Genomic DNA, 20,181 nt, shown 5'->3' with positions numbered 1-20,181 from the left:
TGGATGGGTGGATGGATGGATGAGAGGGTGGATGGATGGATGGGTGGATGGGTGGGTGGATGGATGGATGGGTGGATGGATGGATGGATGGGTGGATGGATGGATGATGTTTAGGCAGACATTTGGATGGATGGATACTTAGATACATAATCAAATAGGTGGACCGACTGTCGGTTCCTTGACTGGATGGATGTTTGAATAGATGTTCTATTGAACAGCTAGCTAAGACAACAGAGGCATGATGCATTAGGTATCTCTTGCTGCATAACAAATTGCCCCAAGACTTACCACCTTACAACAGCTAATGTGTAATACGCCCATGGTGTCTGAGAATGGGTCCCTGGGAGCAGCTGGCTGGTGGCTTTGGCTCAGTGTCTCCACGCAGGTGAAGTCAGGCTTATGGTCAGAGCACGTGCTGCCAGGCCCACACACACGGTTGTTGGCAGCCCTCGGTTCCTCGCCGGCTTTGGCTGGAGGCCTGAGTTCCTTATGGTGTGGGTCTCTACAACATAGCAGTTGGCTTCCCCCAGCACCAGCAATCCAACACAGAGAGACAGACAGGAAGAAGCTGCAGCCCAACCTCAGAAATGGTTTTCCACCACGGCTGCCACTGGCCCATAGCGGTGTTGAAATTCGCCTGGGCGCACCCTGGAAGAGCACTGATGCGGAAGCACGCCCACTGCTCTGCAGGAGCTGTTCTCCGTGGTTCTTGGTGCAGCCCTGTGGGCTCCTCATCCTGTCTGAGCCCTCCTTGGTCATCAAAGAAATGAGTGTTTGCACCTGACGCTTTCTCACTCTGCCGCTTGCTTCTAGAAGCCTCTCTGCATGTGGTACCAGCTGTGTCTGTTCCCACCCACGCTGGCAGTGTCCCTGTTCATATAATCCTCATTTTTAGAACAAAACCAACCCTGTGAGCCCTCTGTGGATCTCTTGGGAGCTCACTCCGTTACCCAAGCCTCAGCCGCAGGTCACCCAGAGATAAACCCTGCTCTAACTTGGCCTCCGGCTGTTATCTGATGCAGATCTCGGGGAGGGGGGGGACCCTCCCACTCGGGGGGACCCTCCCACTCCTCAGAGTCTGACTGGAGGGGTCTGAGGCACGCTCTTGCCTCTTTCCAAAATCTTAACCGGGAGTTCTCCAGTTGCTGCCAAGCTCCCGCCTTAGCCCATGCTTCCCTGAGACTGTCTCTCTGTGCTCAGACCCCATTTAATTTTAGCACCCTTCGCCACCCCAGGGGTCCCTTCAGCCAGCCAAGGTGAAGGGTACGGTCTCTCCTCCAGCCTGCCAAGGTTACCCAAGACCTCTGACATCAGCCCCAAGTCTGAGGACCCCCAGGGTCAGCCTCACCGCCGAGCAGCTACCTGCCAGTTTGGAGATTAGCACAGATTCCCTCTGGTGGCTAACTTGCTAGGAATTTGCAGAGACTAGGATTGCACATGACTTAGAACTGCAGTTTTATTCTGGCAATCAAGTCAGGGACATTGAGGGCAGCAGCTGAGACGTCCTTGGGGTGCCCACATCCCGGGTCCCACTGCCCAGGGTTGAGTTCTGGCTCCAGTTCCCATTCCAGCTTCCTCTAAGGCAGACCCTGGGAGGCAGCAGGTGATGGTTTAAGTGATGGGGTCCTGCCACCCATGTGGGAGACCGGCACAATTCTGACTCTCAGCTTTGACCTGGCCCAGCCCTGGGCGGTGTTGCAGGCGTCCGGGGAGTGAACCAGTGAATAGGAGCTCTGTGTGTTTGTCTCTGTCTTAAATAAATAAAAACATAAAAATAAAAAGAGCACAAATAAGAACCAAAGGAAGAAATGCATAGGGTGGGATAGGGGGCTGGGCAGCTCCCCAGTAGGAAGCTACCATGTCCTTAGAGTCCCATTCCCCTCCCAGCATTGGTGCTGCCAACCCAGGAGCTCACTCCAGCTTCGGTGTCCAGAGTTTAAATTGGGGTTCCATTATGTAGGCGTGGTCACCCACATAACTGAATTCATCCCCAGCCCTACCTCTAGAGGTCAAGTTGATTTCTCGTGGTGCAAAGCCCTAACCCTCAAATCACATGGTTCATCTTTTGGGCATGGCCAGCCCCCAGCATCTCATTAGCATAAACTGTCTAGGCAGCCCATCAGGAGTCACTTCATTAGCATAAACCATCTAGGGAGCCCATCATGAGTCAGCTCATTAGCATAAACTACTAAGTGTTGTCCAAGGTGCCCACAGTGAATAACACAGCTGTCTCTCTGGGGAGGCTGTGGGGGCTTAGAGTTTACCTCTCAGTTGAGACAAAGGCCAGCCCTCTCTTTGGGGAATGTTAATTCTTTGTTACCCAGGGAGGTTGAGAATTTCAAAACGCTCCAATCCCAGCTCTCTTTCTTTCTCTCTCTCTCTTTCTTTCTTTCGTTCGTTCGTTCGTTTTTGACAGGCAGAGTAGACGGTGAGAGAGAGAGACAGAGGGAAAGGTCTTCCTTTTGCCATTGGTTCACCCTCCAATGGCCGCCGTGGCTGGCGCACTGCGGCCGGCGCACCGCGCTGATCCGAAGGCAGGAGCCAGGTGCTTCTCCTGGTCTCCCATGAGGTGCAGGGCCCAAGCACCTGGGCCATCCTCCACTGCACTCCTGGGCCACAGCAGAGAGCTGGCCTGGAAGAGGGGCAACCGGGACAAATCCAGTGCCCCGACCGGGACTAGAACCTGGTGTGCCGGCGCTGCAAGGCGGAGGATTAGCCTAGTGAGCCGCGGCGCTGGCCCCCAGCTCTTTCATGCTTGACATTTCTTCCTTGAGCTTCTCTCCCCAACTTTGGCTTTCACAAGTAGCAAGAAGGTACCAGGTGGCACCTCCAACACTCTGGCTGGAAATTTCCCCTGGTTTCCTCATTTTTAAAAAGGATTTGTTTATTTATTTGAAAGTCAGAATTACATAGAGAGAGGGAGAGACACAGAGAGATTGAGATCTTCCACTGGTTCACTCCCCAGATGGTCGCAAAGGCTGAGGCTGGGCCAGATCGAAGCCGGAGCCAGGAGCTTCTTCCTGGTCTCCCATGTGGGTGCAGGGGCCCAAGGACTTGGGCCATCTTCCACTGCTTTTCCCAGCTGCATTGGTTGGGAGCTGGATTGGAAGTGGAGCAGCTGAGACATGAACCAGCGCCCATGTGGGATGCTGGTGCCGCAGGCAGCGGCTTTGCCGGCTACGCCACAATGCCCGCTCCTGGTTTCCTCATTTCTAAGTCGTCACTGGCAGCCCCCTCGAGGATCTGATTTTGATGGCTATCTCCTTCCAGGTGCTCTCCAGAATTCTCCCAGCCCCGCCCAGTGCTCAGCCCCAAGGCCACGCCCACATTCTAGATGTTTGGGCAGCGTCCCATGCTGGGCACCACAATCTTACCCACGTCTTTTTTCTGGATAGTCAATTACCCCAAAGTGTGTGGATTAAAACAACCACATTTGTGGCCTCAAATCATTTCTGAGGGTCGGGGGTCCGGGTGGTCCCTGCTCTGCGGTCCTCTGAAGGCACTTTATACCCACTTCACAGATGAGGAGGCACGGACTCCTAGCCTCAGGCCCAGGACGCGGGGGTGGTGGAGCCCAGTCCTCCCGGGGCCCAGGCCTGTGCTCTGAACCCCCTCCTGCCCTCCGCAGGACACCGATGCCCTGGACCTGGAGATGCTGGCCCCGTACATCTCCATGGACGACGACTTCCAGCTCAACTCCAGTGAGCAGCTGCCCAGGGCCTGCCACAGGCCTGCGGGTACCACCCCCCGGCCCCGCGCACGGAGCTTCCACGGCCTGTCCCCCCCAACCCCTGAGGCTTCTCTGCTGCCCCGCTGGGGGAGTGACCCCCGGCTGAGCTGCTGTAGCCCTTCCAGAAGGGACCCGCCAGCGTCCTCCCCCGCGGCTGGGGCTCGGAAGAGGTGAGCCGCAGACAAGGGGGCGCCCTGGCTTCAGCCTCACCCCCCACCCCTTCCCCACCCCACCATGTCCACTCCAGCCTGGCGCTCCCGGCCCCGCACATCCCAGGTTTGTCCCAAGCTCTCTGCCTTTGCCCAGGTGTGTCCCACTCTGGATGCCTTCTGCTGCTGTCCTGTAGCGCAGCGCCACCTGCCAATCAGGTCTCTCTCCTTTGGCACATCCGTACCTCCGGCCTAGTGGCGGTTCTTGTCACAGTCACTGCTACGGGGGTTGGAGAAACAGCCGACCACTAAGGTTCCTAACATCTTTGAGAATCTGATCAAAGCTACGGATTCTTCCCCAAGAAAATTTAAATACACATGCACACACAGATAGACAATTGTGTACAAGACCCAAAAGGGTCTTTCTTGGTCCCCCTTCTAAGGATATTACATGACACTAAGACTCAACTTTTTGCTCTCCAATTGAAGGCATGTGCCCATTTGGTCTCCAGAGTGGCCTCTTTACTGTCCTGAGGCTTTTATGGGTGTGCCTCGGTATCTCCGAAGGCTCCCAGCTTGGGGCTCAGCATACAGTGGGTGTCTACTAATGTTGATTAAATGAAGGAGGGAGGGAATTCATGAAGGATGGATGGGTGACTGGATAGATGGACGCATGGCAAGTGGGTGACTAGACAGGTGGATTAATGGAAGGGCAGATGGATGAATGAGAAGATGGAAGGATGAATGAGTGAACCTGACTGTGGGTGAATGGATGGGTGGATGGATGGTGGGTGGTCAGGTGGATAGATGGATGGGTAAGTGGCCGGGTGGTGGATGGATGGTGGGTGGGTTGGAAAGATGGGAAGGTGGATGGATGGATCAATGAGTAGGTGGGGGGTGTGATGGGTGGATGGGTGAGTGGGTGGATAGGTGAATAGGTAGTTGGTTGAATGGACATGTGGGTAAGTAGGTGGTGGATGGATGAGTGGGTGTCAGGTGGGTGGGTGGATGGATGGGTGGGTGGGTGGACAGATGGGAAGGTGGATGGATGGATCAATGAGTAGGTGGGGGGTGTGATGGGTGGATGGGTGAGTGTGTGGATAGGTGAGTAGGTGGTGGATGGATGGGTGGGCAGGTGGTCAGGTGGGTGGATGGATGGGTGGGTAGGTGGGTGGACAGATGGGGAGGTGGATGGATGGATCAATGAGTAGGTGGGGGGTGTGATGGGTGGATGGGTGAGTGTGTGGATAGGTGAGTAGGTGGTGGATGGATGGGTGGGCAGGTGGTCAGGTGGGTGGATGGATGGGTGGGTAGGTGGGTGGACAGATGGGGAGGTGGATGGATGGATCAATGAGTAGGTGGGGGGTGTGATGGGTGGATGGGTGAGTGGGTGGTCAGGTGAATAGGTGGTTGGTTGGATGGACGTGTGGGTGAGTAGGTGGTGGATGGATGGGTGGGTAGGTGGTGGATGGGTGAGTGGGTGGTCAGGTGGGTGGATAGATGGGTGGGTGGGTGGAGAGATGGGAAGGTAGATGGATGGATCGATGAGTTGGTGGGTAGGTGAGTGGGGGGTGAATGGGTGAGTAGGTAGGTGAATGGATGAATGGAGAGATGGACAGAAGGTTGTATGGGTGGCAGGGCGATGGGTCATTGGATAGACGAATGAGAAGGTGGGTTGGTAGGGTTGCTAGATGGATGGATTGCTGGGGTAGAGCACTACATAGATGCTTGGGGAGTGGGTGACGGCCATCACCTGCGCGGGTTTGCTGTGTCCTGAGCGTTTTGCCCGTTTTCCTCCAGGGCCCTGGCCCCGAGCTCAGAGGCCCAGGCCGAGGGGGTGGAGCTGCTGGGAGTGAGACCCCCAAAACGGCCCCCCAACCAGGAACCCGGAAGCTTCCCGCTGCCTTCCCTCAGCCTGGTATGTTTGGGGATCGGTGGGAAGCTCTGACCGCAGGGGCCTGGCAGGCTTGAAGCTTGTTTGATGGAGGGGGGCCCCAGCGAGGAGCAGGGGCCAGCTGCAGGTGGACAGAAGGCCAGGGGTGCAGCAGAGCCTGGGCCCCCATGCTCCAGCTCGGGTGTGGAAGGCCACTGCAGATGCACGCCAGTCGGGGGAAAGCCCCAGGAGGGAAGTTAAGCAGGTCAGGGGAGAACTGGCAGGTGGTTAGTGCCCAAGGCAGCATCTCTGCTCCCACGGGACCCCCTCCCCGACCGGATCGGGCCTTGGGCTTGGGTTAGTGATGAGGGTTGAGAGGGCTGACACTGGAGGGACACTGGCCCTGGTCTGCCGCCTGGTAGCTGTGAGACCGTGGGCAGGCAAGGTCACCACGCTGAACCTGTTTCTCATCTGGACAGCAAGCGTAGTTCCATCTCACAGGAGCAACTTAACACAAAACCAGGCTCTTCGCTGATACTCCGTGGGCTGTCAACAAATGGTGGACAAACGGTGGGCATGCACACGCAGGCGGCCCTCTCCCTCCCGCCCCCGCTCCCCCCAACCCCACGTCTCCCGGCCTCCGGCCTCACCACTGCTATCCTGCACACCAGCAAACAGAATGCGCTTTCGAAGTCAGCTTGGATGGCGTCACTTCCACAAGGCCTCCCTCTAGGACCTTCCGTGGCTCCCTAGTACCCACAGAAGTGCCCTGGCTCCTTACTCTGCCCCTTATTCAAACATGAGAAATGCGGGTGATGATACCAACAGCTTACTGGAACCGAACGCCTGCCATGTTTACACACTGGCTGGCTAACTTATGTAATCCCCGTGAGCACTCCGGAAATATTATTCTTACACACACTGACACAGGAAGCTGGAGCCACTGTCTCAGTCTAGGCAGGAAACAGCACAAAGCTGTGGGCTGGGTGTAGCAGCTGCCACCTGGAGAGCCGGTACCAGCCCTAGGCTGAAGATAAAGGACAGGGTGGTGTCCGGACCTGGCCAGAGCAGGGTCCATTTGGTAAGGCCCATGGGAGGTACAGCCAACCCACAGTGGCCAGCAGGAAAGCAGCTGGAAGATCAAATGGCCCCCCTCCCCCTCCCGCCTGCTGGGGTCTCCCGGCAGGAACCCCGAGTGAGGCTGCACAGGTCGGCCTCGCGTGCCATGGAAGGAGGTGGCTGTGGAGGCACACACCGGGGACGTCTGGGAGTGACCTGGCCGCCGTCACAGAGCTGGCCACGGCCCCGCAGCCATCCTGTCTCCTCCGATCCTGATGGTGATGCTGACGACGATGGCTTTGTCTCCTCACCCCAGAGTTTCCTTCTGACACGAGGACCGGCCCCAGGGGGCCAGCAGGAGCCCAGCGCCCCCCTCCTGGGCCTGAGTGAGCCCCTGGGTGAGTGGTAACCTGGATCCCCCCTCTGCTCCGGAAGACGCCCTGGGTGACTCAGACGGGTGGAGGGGGGCCGGGTGGACTTCCACTGTCCAGGGGGGACCTTGGTGGAAATGAGCAGCCCCTTCCTCCTCTCCTGGGCACTGCGGCGGGGAAAGAGAGACCCTGCAGGAGACGGGGCTGGTCTGGGCTCCCCTGGGGGATTAGCCAAGGCCAGGGGCAAACCTTGGCCTCTTGAGCCTGTGTAGCCTGCAGCTACAATTCAGCTTGACTGAATTGGGCTTGGATGGACCTCTGCTGTTCCCGGCTTTGGGATCATTCATGCACTGACACATGAACACACATGTGCAGAGCCACATGCATGTGTAGGCACACAGACACGCACGTGTGCACAGACACACGCACACGGGGGTGTCTGTGGGGTCTGGTCACTGCCTCTGTTCTCTGCCACAGGCATTGGGACTCTGTTTACCCCTCCCCTCGTGCTTGCAACAGATAATGTGTGGGACACACAGAGACCTCGCTCTGAATAACACACACACAGCAAGCCCAGCCATGTGGAGCGGACACGGTAGGGGGGGAGAGAGACCACCACGAAGAAGCGAGGTCAGGCAGGAGCACGAGGCACGGGAATCTGTGCACCAGGAAGACCATGCGTGCAAGAGGAGAACAAGGTTCCCGTTCTAAATAGCAGGCTCACAGGTGGCCCCCGAGGAGTGAGCCTGGATGTGGTCCCCAGGCAGAGGGGACGGCCAGTGCTGAGGTCCCCAGCTGGAGTGTACTTCTGTCTTATTCGGGGAACAGCAAGGCTGGCGTGGCTGAGGCCGAGAGCGAGGTGAAGGCAGAGTGCCCTGTGATGGCTTGAAAGTTATGCTCCAGGAAGCGGCCCCAGGGCCTTTGCCTAGCCTGGTCCCACTCTGCCTGGAAAGCTCACACTCCAACCACACCCTTTAGGGCTCAGATCAACCAGGACTCGTTCTAGAAAGCTCTCCCTGGCTTCGCAGACCCATAGCTTGTCACAGAGGTGTCTGTGTCACCGTTTGATGATTTGGCTGGCTTCTCCCTGTGAGGGCAGGGAGCCAGCGCCATCTTGGTCATGGCTGGACTTCCCCTGTGTGTGGCCGGGCAGTGGCAGAGGACACCGGAGGTGCTCGGTGCATTACTGTCATGAGTCGCTAACGTTCGTTAAGCGCTTACGGTGCCGCAGGCTTGGTGCCAAATCCTTCCTGTGCGGCATCGCACCCAGGGCCCTCACGGGTTCTCCTGTTTCCCACGAGGCCAGGGAGTCCCACCCATCCCGCTCCAGCAACCAGCACAGTGCCTGGCACCTCATGGATGAACAGTGGGTATATTTTGTACTTGATCTTAGCCGAAAGGCCGAGAAGCGATTAGCAGGTACATTTTGAATGAGTAAATCCTCATAAACATGGCAGGTGTGAAGCTCACTCACTAAGCACCCACCAGTAGCAGTTCACGCTCAAAGCGCTGCACGCAGATTGACTCCTATACTCCTCACAGTAGCCCCAAGAGGATGGTGCCATTTGCCCATTGTACAGATGAGAAGACCGAGGCCCAGCTAGGTCAAGTCACTTTGCTCCAGATCACACCACAAGCACCCGAGAAGCCTTGGATTCACGCTGGGACAGCCGTCCGGCTCTGAACTGGGGCTCTTCTTGACCATGGCCATCAACAGCCTGAGCGCTCGGGGCTGCTGGAATCCAGGAAGGACACGTTTGGCTGCTAGGAAGATGGCACAGGTTGGGCTGATGGCTCCCCCCATCTCTCCCCGCAGGCCTGGGACCCTCGCTGCTCTCTCTCTACCCGGAGGACGCTGCCGCCGCCGCCCAGCCTGCGAGCCCCTTCCAGCCAGTGGCCAGCTCGGCCCGCGCCCACTGAGCCAGCTCCGCGTCCCGCCCCCCTTCTCCTCCCGCCCCCGGGAGAACCTCAGCCACACTCCAAGCCGGCAGCCAGCACACAGGATGGGGACCCCCTCCTGAGCGGCCCCCGCCAGCCCTGGGCCTACCTCAGCCCCCACCCCTCTGTGTGCTCCCAAGCTGGGGGGCCGAGTGGGGTGATCTCAGCTCAGTGACCTCTGTGGGAGGGGGTGCTCGGCCCCCTCCTCCTCTCTCAGGACTTCCCGATCCGTGATTACCTCACCACCCTCCCTCCGACTCTTGGATTCATTTTGGGGATGCAGGGCTGGGGAGGGCTGGGGGTCAGATCCGTGATTTGAGTACGGATAACTGAAATCACATTTTTTTCCCTGTCCCTCTTTTAGTTTTGTTCTTCTTCTCTTTCTGATGTGGTCTTGAATCACTAGGAATTGCCCAAGGTCCACAAGCAAGTGGCGCTCTGACCTTCCCCCTCCTCAGGTATCAGTGGGGGAAGGCACTGGGCCAGACCTCACCCCCAGAGACTGCTGTTGAGGCCTCGGCCTTCCACGCTGGCCCCCCACCCCCCCAGCTCTGCCTGGCCCCCCACTCAGGAGTCCCTGCTACCCCCAGCTTCACCAGGGCAGTGACTCCACTGTGGTCTTCCTATTCCTGGGGTCGCCTCCACCCTCCTCTGGTTCCAGACCGTGCAACCTGACCACTGGTTCTAGGCTGCACAACGTTCTGCCTTCTCCTGGTTCCAGACCGCACAATCCACAGCACGGCCTGGTCCAGACCTCACAGCCTTTCCCATCCTGGGCCGCATACCCTCCGCACTCTGGATCTACAGCCTGTGACCACCCATGCCCCCGGCTCTAGAACTCACTCTAGAACTCTGGTCTCCTCTTGCTCTGGATTTCTCCTCGTAAATCCCTCTGGTCCTCAGTGTCACACCCTCTAAGCTCTTTTGGTCCCAGATCTTACAACTAATGACTTCCTCTGGTTCTGGACCGCACAACTCCAGGCTTCTCGTTGGTTCTAATCTTCCCAGACTGTGATGCGTGTGGTTCCAAATCCAGACCTCCTAACTTCGAGTCGTCTTGGTTCCAAACATCGCGATGCCCAGTTGCTTCTTCCTTTCTACATCAAGACTTTCTTCCCGGCCGGCGCTGCGGCTCACTAGGCTAATCCTCCGCCTGTGGCGCCGGCACACCGGGTTCTAGTCCCGGTCAGGGCGCTGGATTCTGTCCCGGTTGCCCCTCTTCCAGGCCAGCTCTCTGCTGTGGCCAGGGAGTGCAGTGGAGGATGGCCCGAGTAATTGGGCTCTGCACCCCATGGGAGATAAGTACCTGGCTCCTGCCATCGGATCAGCGCGGTGCGCCGGTTGCAGCGCGCCGGCCGTGGCGACCATTGGAGGGTGAACCAACGGCAAAGGAAGACCTTTCTCTCTGTCTCTCTCTCACTGTCCACTCTGCCTGTCAAAAAAAAAAAAAAAAAAAAAAAAAGACTTTCTTCCCTACCACAATGAAGTGGACTGAGCTTTAGGTCTTGGTCCTCCTGACCCGTTCTTCCAGAACCAGACCACGCCCCAGTTCTGTTCAGTTCTGGACTCTCAATCCCACACCTCATGATCTGCCACTTGTCTGGTTCTAGACCCCAGCTGCTAACGCCTTCTGATTCTAGACCCACGCTTTAAGTCCCTTCAGTTCCAGTCCTCACAGTGTCCACCTCCCCTCACTCCAGACCCACGCCAGGTCTAGAACCAGCCTTCCATCGTCTGATCAAGGACCTTGCCTCACCCGTTTCTCTGCCTCTAGAGCTTACAACCCCAGACTCCTTCTGTTCTAGACTGGGTAAGTCCCAATCCCTGTGGCTCCAGAACTTGGTCTGGGGGCTTCTTTCTAGCTCTGGTCCCTACTCTCTAAACTTCTCTGCCTCGCAGCCTGCAGCTGCCTCTGGTTTCAAACTTCACGTCCTGTGGTACTAGAACCCAGCTCCCCAGTGCTTCTGGTCCTAGAGTCTGGACTTCACCCTGGACACGGCTGTGGGTCTGACTCTTTGAACCCCTGCCTTCCGCATCCCAGACCCCACCCTCCTGACTCCACTCTGGGCTTCTCACTCTGCTGACCTTGCCCCAATTCCTACTCACGAGTCTTGTCTTCCCTTTCTGGACCCCCACCCTCCAGGGCCTCTGCCCAGGAGCTTCTCTGACGTCAAATCCCTCACGTTGCCCTGGGATGCCTTTGACTCTCAACCCCAGCCCTCCCCACACGCGCGCGCCTGGTTTAACCCAGATGTCTGGAAGAACAGGGGCTTCCTTGCCGCCTTGGGTGGGGCTCAGAGTCCAGGAGAGGAGACATCTCCCCGGCCACACAGGCACGTGCACAGCCCTTTCTGCATGTCACGGGTAGGGAGAGGCCAGGACCTCCCACCTCTCTGTCCCCTGACCCCCAGCCCCCTTCTCTGACGGTGCTGCTCTTGGCTTCCCACAGGAAACGCCTCCTCCCAGCTCTGTTCACCCCTTTTGTGGAAGGCGCCACTCAGTCTGTTCACTTTTAGGGGGTGTCCTGTCCAGATTGGTGCTAAGGGGGGGTAGAGGGTCTGACTCCTCCCACTTCGTTGGGTGACTCAGGCCCCTGATGAAGGGAACTGTGCTGAGTTAGGGAGGGGGAGAGACTGGATCCACAAATCTCTGAACCCACAGACCTCTAGACCACCATAAAGACCTTGCCTTGGTGGGCACCAGAACCCTGTGTGCTGACTCTTTCGTGGGGTTGCATCCGGGGTGTGTGTGGCTGCACTGGGTGCCCATGTTGTTTCTGACTGTGTGTGTGGTGACGTCATTGTGTGACTGTGTGTGGGTCTCTGTGATGTAACTGTAAACCTGTGTTGGTGAAGGCTGTCATTCCCTCTCGCTGTGTGTGGATGAAACTGTCCTTCCTGCTGTGTGTTTCTGGTTAGTCGTGTGGCTCTCTGTGCTCCTGAGTATGGGAGGCGTGGTGTCTTCTCTCCCTGTAACCTTGTAGCTGGCTGTGATGTGGTTCTGGGTATCAGTGGGATTGTCTGACGCTGCAGTCCCAGTTATGGCTGTGTATCTGTGTGAAGCAACTCTGTACTTTAGGGTGTGCGTGGGGGCCGGTGCTGTGGTGCAGCTGGTTAAGCCGCCCACGTGGGTGCCGGCTGGAGTCCCGGCTGCTCCCCTTCCGATCCAGCTCCCTGCTGCGGCGCCTGGGAAGGCAGCGGAGAACGGCCCAGCTCCTTGGGGCCCTGCACCTACATGGGAGCCCAGAGGAAGCTCCTGGCCCCTGGCTTCAGTCCGGCCCAGCTCTGGCCATTGTGGCCATTTGGGGAGTGAACCAGCAGATAGAAGACCTCTGTCTCTGTAACTCCTCTTTGCAAATAAATCTTAAAAAAAAAAAAAAAAAAAGAGGTGTGTGTGTGTGCCTGAGAGGGAGGCTGTGTCTGCAGACTCCCGTGTGGGAGGAGTGTCTGTGCTGTCACCCGGCTCCTGGGTGCCACACAGAATCTTTTCAGCTCAAACCTTTGCCTTGGATGCCTCGTTCCTCCCTCCCTCTCCTTACATCAGGTCTTGTTCAGATTCCCCCCCCCCCCCCAGGAAGCCCTCAGCTGGAATGAGGCCCTTCCAGAATAATCTCCCCTCAAAGCCCCTCCCCCCTCACTGCAGCCCGAGGTATTCTGCCCCGCTCTGAGCACCTGTAAGAACAGAATATAAGCTGGCGCCACGGCTCGCTAGGCTAATCCTCCGCCTTGTGGCGCTGGCACACCAGGTTCTAGTCCCGGTCGGGGCGCCAGATTCTGTCCCGGTTGCCCCTCTTCCAGGCCAGCTCTCTGCTGTGGCCCAGGAGTGCAGTGGAGGATGGCCCAGGTGCTTGGGCCCTGCACCCCATGGGAGACCAGGAAAAGCACCTGGATCCTGGCTCCTGCCATCGGATCAGCGCGGTGCACTGGCTGCAGCGCGCCGGCCGCGGCGGCCATTGGAGGGTGAACCAAGGGCAAAGGAAGACCTTTCTCTCTGTCTCTCTCTCTCTCTCACTGTCCACTCTGCCTGTCAAAAAAAAAAAAAAAAAAAAAAAAAGAACAGAATATAAAACGCACTTACTCCATGCCTGGCCCTCGTGAGATCTTCCAATCCCCTGAGCTGGAAACAGAAATCATCCCCACTTTCCAGAGGATGGTAGTGAGGCTCCCTTCCCGAGGCCACGCGGCCGGGAAAGGGCCCAACCGGACTTAAATCCAGGATTCAAATCCATCGCAGAAGCTTCCTCCCCACCTCTCAAAGAAAAAAACAAGAAAAAAAAATCAAAGCCACAGGGCCGGTTCTGGCACACAGAGGCAGCAGGGTAATGAGGCTGACATGTGGCACAGCGGGTGACACTGCTGTGGGCCCCTGGCCCCTAGTGCAGCCCCAGCTTCCGAGTCAGCTCCCTGCTAATTCAGCCCAGGAGGGAGGGCCTGCGGGGAAGGGGAACCGTCCATGGATTGGGAGGCGTAAGGCCCAAGGAGGAGTTTTGTGGTGGTCTGAGAGAAGGGGCCTGGGAGGATGGCCCAGGTACCGGGGCCCCTGCTACCCGCACAGCAGTAGCTCCAGGATGGAGTTCTGGGCTCCTGGCTTCGGCCTGATCCAGTCCTTGGGGAGTGACCCAGCAGACGAAAGAGCTCTGTTTCTCCTTCTGTCCACTCTGCCTACCGAGGAAATAAGTCTTAAAAAAAAAAAAAAAAAGCGCAGGCATTAGGTGGGACAGGTGCACGCAGGTACACAGACCTCTGCAAACCTCAGCGACCACATCCAAGGCGGAGATGGGAGATAAGGCTAATACTCCCCCCCCCCCCGCCTTAACAGGGCGACTGGGGGTCCTGGCGGGGGTGGGGGTAAGAGAGGTGGGGTCAGACTGCAAGGATGCGACAGAGCCAGTGTGCAGACAACCGCTCTGGAGACCCTCTCCACGGGGAGAGAAATCGGAGAGAGGCCGAGGCCGGGGTCCGGGCAGGAGACCACCAGGAGAGCCCCTGGAGACGTGGCAGCATCCGGAGAGCCGCAGCCCGGGGGTGGGGGAGGGCGGCGCTCACGACCTGCGGACCCCGCCCGAAACCTGGGAACACCGGACCCGCGGCCATGGGACGCGGGGAAGCCACCCACCGACCTCCGAGAGGGGCAACTGCAGTCAAGATCCGGGCCGAGGCGCTCAAGGTCACCCAGGTGCCCGTGCCGCCCAGCCCCGGCTCTGCGTGAGCCGCGGGGCAGCCACACCCCCGCCCCCCGTCCCCCAGGGAAAGCCCACTGCAAGGACCCGGAAAGTTTGGTGGGCTCGGAACGCGTTCACGCCGGGAGCAGGGGGCGACGCCGGGCCTTTATTCCCCGCGCGCTCCCGCTTCTCCTCCCCTATTGGCTGCTTCTACGAAGGGCGCTGCCGGGGGACCCTCTGGTCACCTTGTCCTCCGCGCGCTCTATGGCGAGGGGGGCCCCTGCGCAGGCGCGCAGAGGGCGCCTTTGGGGCCCGCGCTTTACGACACTTGTGCGGCAGCGGCGGCGGCCACTCGGCTCTCCTTCGCGACGGTTCGGCCGGGTGCCGCGGGCGGCCGTTGCCAGGGTGGGGGTCGCTTTGCGGCATGGCGATGGCGGAGGGCGAGCGGACTGAGTGTGCTGAGCCCCCCCGGGACGAGCCCCCGGCTGATGGCGCGCTGAAGCGGGCAGAGGAGCTCAAGACGCAGGCCAACGACTACTTCAAAGGTGCGCCCGCGCCGGACAGGGCGAGGGAGGGTGGACAGCGGCCCGGGCCGAGGGGTGCCGGGCCCGCGCGGAACCATGGCAACGCGGAGCGGCAGCCTGGGCGCGGGGCCGGCGCGACCCGGCCGGCGGGCGTGGGGCGGCTCGGGATGGCGCTTCCAGGGGGCGACGCGGCGGGGCCTCCGAGGGAAGGCTGGGAAATACCTAGACGTGGCGTACCGGGCGGGTAGACTGAGGTGAGCGCTGCCCGGTGCGGGCAGGAGGCGCACCTGCAGGGGGCGCTACCGCGTGGGACTGGGTGGCAGGGCAGTGATGGCGCCGCCCGGGGTGGGGAGGCCCGGGGTGGGTGCCGCCGAGGGGTGTGGGGGCGAGACAGCCCAGTGGGGAAGGGGCTGTGGGGGAGGGGAGCGGGTCGGTGGATGGGGAGGGGTGAGGGAAGCGGGGATGAGCGCTGGTCGGAGAGACGGGGACGTGGGGGTGGGGTGGGATGGGGGTTGGGGTGGGGGGAGCCGTTAGAAGAGCTTGCCTTTGGGGGAGAAGTGGGGGCAGGTGTCCGTTCATTCATTCATTCCGTGTTTGCTGAGCACGTGTTGTGTGCGGAGGGCTGGCCTAGGCCCCGTGTGGCCCCGCTTGTAACTGACCCGGGCAATGCAGACACCGAATGAAAAACGCGAATAAATCCCGTGCTTACTTTGCTGACGGGGGCCCTGGGAGAAGCCCAGCAGGGCAGGGAGTTGAAGACGGCCCTATACGGGGTGGGAAGCAGGCAGTTTGAGGGAGAGGGTGTTGTGTGCAGGGGCAGTGACACGTGCAAAGGCCCTGGGGTGGGGGAGCGAAAGGCCCGTGTGGCTGGAGTTAGCCGGGGAGACCGACAGGAGGGGAGGTTAGGACAGGGCCCGGGTCAGGCAGAAGTCTGGGAAGGGACACTTGAGTGGATTGATGGCCAGATCTGGGCGTGGTTGTGGCTGGAAAGGCCCCGGGGGTGGGTGAGGTCACCTAGGAGGAGGGTCTGGGGAAGCCCTGGGGTGGGACCCTGGGGAGGAGGAGGGGCTGGCGCCGTGGAGAGGGAGCGGGGAAATCAGAGAGAACTCTCCTAGGAGGGGTCGGGCCCCGGACACTGCCTGGGCCGGCCCTGAGCGCTGACCGTCAGTCGGCTCAGACTCCATGAGGCCTGTGATAGCCAGGAGGGCAGCTGCTGGGACCGGTGGAGTGGCCAGCTAGGGGGCCGCGGGAGGGGCGAGGGAGTGAGGCAGCAGATCTTGGTTCTGAAGGGGCGGGGGTGCTGCTTGTGTCGGAGCTGGAGGGGGCTGGAGGGTGGCCCCGTGTGAGTGGATTCTGCCGGAGGGAGAGGGTGGGGTGCGGAGAGCTGGCGGCAAGTTCAAGTCCCCGGCTGGGGACTGTGGGGGCCGTCCTCCGGCTGCGGGGAGCCACGGAGGTTCCGAGAGCACAGTGCCGTGGGCTGATTGGCTTTGGGAAAGCCCGCCAGCTGCCACGGACTCCAGGGAAGGAGAGGGTGTGGGGGGCCGGTGGGCTTGGCAGGCTGCAAGCTGAGTCCAGGAGCGAGGGCCGGCGGGCGAGGGGGGAAGCTGAGTCCAGGAGTGAGGGCCGGCGGACGAGGGGGGAAGCTGAGTCCAGGAGCGAGGGCCGGCGGGCGAGGGGGGAAGCTGAGTCCAGGAGTGAGGGCCGGTGGGCGAGGGCCGGGCGCCCCAGGCAGGAGGGGCAGGTGGAGGCCCGGGCTGTGCAGGCACCCTGAGCTCTGCCGAGGCCAGGTGAGTTCCGGGAAGCCAGGCCCCGCGCACAGAGGCGAGCGCTCCCGGTGCAGGGCTCTCGCTGTCTGGCAGGCGGTGGCAGGCACAGAGCCCCAGGCTCCTGGGCTGTGGGAATAACAGTAAAAGGCGTAATTACCGCTTGCTGTAATTGAGCCCCCGCGTGGTGGCGGTGGCGGTGGCCGGGCCGGCACGGGCCTGATCCTCCCTGGGCACCGCGTGCGCACTGGGTAGGAGCAGCCTTGTTCCTTTTATAGAGGAAGCGAAACCGCTCCCCCAAGGTCAGGGCGGGTGAGCGCGGCCGGATATCCCCTTCCTCCCACCTGCTCGGCACTCAGCGTGGAGCCCAGAGCCAGGCTGGCCCTGGCGGGGACCCCCCCCGACGTTCCTCCGTGAGCTCAGGGCCCACCCCAGAAGTCCTGGAGGGCAGCACCCAGTGCCCGGCCCCGTCCAGGATGGGACTCCACTCTCCTCTTCCCATGGGCCTCAGTGTCCCCGTCCTGTAGAGTGGGGACAGGGATGTCGCGGAACCCCTAGCTCGCGGGGAGGCTGCTTGGCCTGGGGGACCCCTCGCGTCGCCGCAGCTCCGTTTCCCCGACTCTAAGATGGGAGCTGTCTGGGGGCTCAGACTTGTGAGGCACGAGCGTGGCGGCCGGGTGTGGCGTGTGGGGGACCCGCCCCCCGGCGCCTCTGCCCCGCATTGAGTCATCCGCTCGTTCACTTCCTGTACACTCTGGCTTCCTCTGCAGCGGCCACTTGGGCTCCGCAAGTTCGTGGCACCTGCACAGCAAGGCCGCGCCCGCTGGGGTTCCTGGGGCTCGGAAGGCAGGCTGGGACACCTCTCCAGTCAAGAGCGCCGTTGGCCGGCCCCAGGAACGCAGCCAGGGCCTGGAGGGAGTCCTCGAAGGCGCTGGCATGGGGGGCAAAGCCAGGCTGCCTGCCTCTGCCGGTGCAGGCCTCACACACCTGAGGGGACACGCTCGTCACCTGGCCGTGGCAGCCCACAGGGAGCGCCTGGCTCTCACGGGTCCAGGAGGGCTTCCTGGAGGGGACTTCTGAGCCGTTGGAAGGCTTGCGGGAGTTAGCCTTGTCGCTGTGTTCCTGGCTGCATCCTGCGACCTCTCCTTCCGCTCTGCTCACCCCACTCACTCCTCCTCGGGTCTCGGCCCTGGTGTCCCCTCTGGGCTGTCTGGGAGGCTCTGTCTCCTGTCCCTGACTGTGAGCCCAGAAAGGCAAGGCAGGCGTCTGGGGCTCAGATCGGGGAGATGGGATGGGCAGACAGACAGAGACCCTGGTCTGTGGCGAGGGCGGGGCGGGCCTCCCGTCCCAGGCCAGGTGTCGCACAGGCAAAGGGTGCGATCAAGCTGGGGTCTGCGGGAACAGATTTGGGTATTTGACCTTTTTTTTTTTTTTAAGATTTATTTATTTATTTATTTATTTTTGAAGGGCAGAAAGAGAGAGAGAGAGAGGTCTTCCATCTGCTGGTTCACTCCCCAGATGGCTGCAATGGCCGGAGCTGAGCCAATCTGAAGCCAGGAGCCAGGAGCTACTTCCGGGTCTCCCACGCGGGTACAAGGGCCCAAGAACTTGGGCCACTTCCACTGCTTTCCCAGGCCATAGCAGGGAGCTGGGCTGGAAGTGGAGCAGCTGGGACTCAAACCAGTGCCCATATGGGATGCTGGCACTGCAGGCAGTGGCTTTACCTGCTGTGCCACAGCGCCGGTCCCGGGTGTTTGACCTTGAGCAGGGCTTCTGTGGTTGGTTTGTAAAGTGAGCTCCACATGGCTCTTATACCATGAGATATGAAGGTTCCTGGCCAGGATGTAGAGTGCAGGGCACAGCTGGACTCACTGGGGAGGAAAAAATAACTTATACATTTTGACCTTGGCTAGATGTTGTACCCTGTCGCTCTACCTTAGAACATCAGTGTTCAGACCCCAGTGTGACAGCCAGAGTCGGGGGGTCGTTCCCGTCAGCCCCCCCCAGCTCCCGCCACCTTCACACACCAGTTGCTCACTGGCGCTCAAGCATACGGCTCGCCCCTACCACAGGGCTTCTGCACCTGCTGTTCCCGTGTGCGGAGCGCCTGCTCCTGGCGTGGCACTCCTCTGGCTCTGTTGATATGTGCTGTTCCCCTTGAAGCCTGAGTACATTCCTTCTGCTTTCCCACTTCCTGTTCTCCCCACTGGCCCCCGCTGGCCCCTGCGGAGCGAGTTTACTTAGGGGAGCTGGACAGCCAGGCTGCTCAGGACAGACTCAGGCTCGCCTGATTGGGATCCCAGCCCGGGCACTCACTGCCACGCCCCTCGCGGGTCCAGTAAGCCCACCAGAAGGCGTGTCCGGCTTGGGGCCGTGCGGCATGGGTGATTGGGTGGCTGGACAGGTGGGGTCAGGGCAGGTCCTGGAGACTGCAGAGGGGACACGGCCGGGGCTGGGCTGGGCTGGTGGGGACAGAGAAGGGGCAGGCCGCGGAGCCTTTCCACGCTCAGTTGTGTGCTTGGGTTCCTGTCTGCACAGCAGCGCCCTGGGCCAGTGCCCAGCCGAGGGCCTGTTCTCGCTGCCTCATCGTCCTCCTCCTCTGTCCCCATAGCCAAGGACTACGAGAACGCCATCAAGTTCTACAGCCAGGCCATCGAGCTGAACCCCAGCAATGCCATCTACTACGGCAACCGCAGCCTGGCCTACCTGCGCACCGAGTGCTATGGCTATGCGCTGGGCGACGCCACGCGGGCCATCGAGATTGACAAGAAGTACATCAAGGGCTACTACCGCCGGGCCGCCAGCAACATGGCACTGGGCAAGTTCCGGGCCGCACTGCGGGACTACGAGACGGTGAGCGGGCCTGGGGGGCTGGTAGGGGAGGCCTGTCTTGTCTGTACCCAACACTCCCTCACCCAGCGCGTGCCCACGGTGCCTTGGCCTGGGTTCCCATTGCAGTGCTGCCATCACACACTTGGTGACCCTGGGCAGGCGACCTGGCTTCTCTCTGTGTTCTCTGTCCTTCTCAGAGCCTGGGGATGGGTGGGCGGGCACTGAGCCATGGCAGCAGCCCTGGGAGGCGGGCACTGTGGCTGCTCCCTGGTGCAGATGAAGTTGAGGCCTAGGGGCATTTAATCACCTGGCGGGTGACCTCCAGCTGGCTTTGAGCCGCAGCAGCCCGGCCCCCAGGACTGTCTCTCCTCCTTCAGAGAACTTGCGCCCTGCAGGTGGACAGCATCAGGCTGTGTCTGCGTTGTTCTGCCCCCACCACATGTAGATACACTGTCCGCTCTGAGCACCTGGGTGGGTGGGCTGCGGAGCCACAGGCTGCAGCTGGAGGGAGCCAGGTCGGATCCCTGGATTGGCTGCTGGCCTGGGGTGGAGAGTAGATTGCAGGCTGGGTGACGGCCTGGGCCAAGGCCAAGGCCAGGGTCCACTGTGTCAGAGTCGGGGCAGAGGTGTGGAGGGGAGCAGGGTCCCTTCAAACTTGGGCTCCAAAGCCATTCCCTGGCCAGGCCATGCCCTTGTTGTCCCCGGGTGCCCTCATCTGGAAAGTGGTGACAGGAGTGGGCGCCGATGAAGTGGGGTGTGAGCAAAGGTCCCCGGTGGTGGA

The 20,181-nt window shown here is 60.4% G+C and overlaps 2 protein-coding genes and 2 long non-coding RNA genes across 12 annotated transcripts in view; 2 read left to right on the top strand and 2 right to left on the bottom strand.

Moving 5' to 3' along the window:
* The window catches only part of HIF3A (hypoxia inducible factor 3 subunit alpha), a 27,564-nt gene extending 18,107 nt beyond the window's left edge, over positions 1 to 9,457 (top strand). For 4 of the 5 annotated variants that reach the window (XM_051837401.2, XM_051837400.2, XM_070062062.1 and 1 more), the window contains 4 exons: positions 3,629 to 3,900; positions 5,680 to 5,797; positions 7,128 to 7,209; positions 8,999 to 9,457. In XM_051837401.2, the coding sequence (XP_051693361.2) occupies positions 3,629 to 3,900; positions 5,680 to 5,797; positions 7,128 to 7,209; positions 8,999 to 9,102 (576 nt within the window). In that variant the 3' untranslated portion in view covers positions 9,103 to 9,457. Of the gene's footprint in view, positions 1 to 3,628; positions 3,901 to 5,679; positions 5,798 to 6,231; positions 6,323 to 7,127; positions 7,210 to 8,998 lie in introns of all 5 variants that reach the window. The other variant, XR_011383908.1, reaches the window with a different exon arrangement.
* On the bottom strand, positions 8,542 to 14,663 carry LOC127488373 (uncharacterized). 5 transcript variants are annotated; one of them, XR_011383909.1, is made up of 3 exons: positions 14,527 to 14,663; positions 13,198 to 13,798; positions 8,542 to 8,946 (listed from the first exon to the last, which is right to left on the bottom strand). It is a non-coding gene; the product is annotated as an uncharacterized lncRNA (long non-coding RNA). The 5 variants fall into 5 exon arrangements; XR_011383911.1 differs by having other exon boundaries at positions 8,542 to 8,943; XR_011383912.1 differs by lacking the exon at positions 14,527 to 14,663 and adding an exon at positions 14,236 to 14,498.
* The window catches only part of PPP5C (protein phosphatase 5 catalytic subunit), a 25,121-nt gene continuing 19,542 nt past the window's right edge, over positions 14,603 to 20,181 (top strand). Inside the window, exons 1-2 of the mRNA XM_051837415.2 lie at positions 14,603 to 14,826; positions 19,180 to 19,421. Of these exons, the coding sequence (XP_051693375.1) occupies positions 14,706 to 14,826; positions 19,180 to 19,421 (363 nt within the window). The 5' untranslated portion in view covers positions 14,603 to 14,705. The remainder of the gene's footprint in view (positions 14,827 to 19,179; positions 19,422 to 20,181) is intronic.
* LOC138846426 (uncharacterized) overlaps positions 17,988 to 20,181 on the bottom strand; it is a 3,739-nt gene continuing 1,545 nt past the window's right edge. The window contains exon 2 of the long non-coding RNA XR_011383914.1: positions 17,988 to 18,439. This is a non-coding gene — a long non-coding RNA (uncharacterized lncRNA). The remainder of the gene's footprint in view (positions 18,440 to 20,181) is intronic.

Source organism: Oryctolagus cuniculus, chromosome 18 (genome assembly GCF_964237555.1).
Source record: "Oryctolagus cuniculus chromosome 18, mOryCun1.1, whole genome shotgun sequence".
In the NCBI taxonomy this organism is placed as follows: domain Eukaryota; kingdom Metazoa; phylum Chordata; class Mammalia; order Lagomorpha; family Leporidae; genus Oryctolagus; species Oryctolagus cuniculus.
Note: the sequence above shows the minus strand (reverse complement) of the source record. Positions and strands in the feature narration are given on the sequence as shown.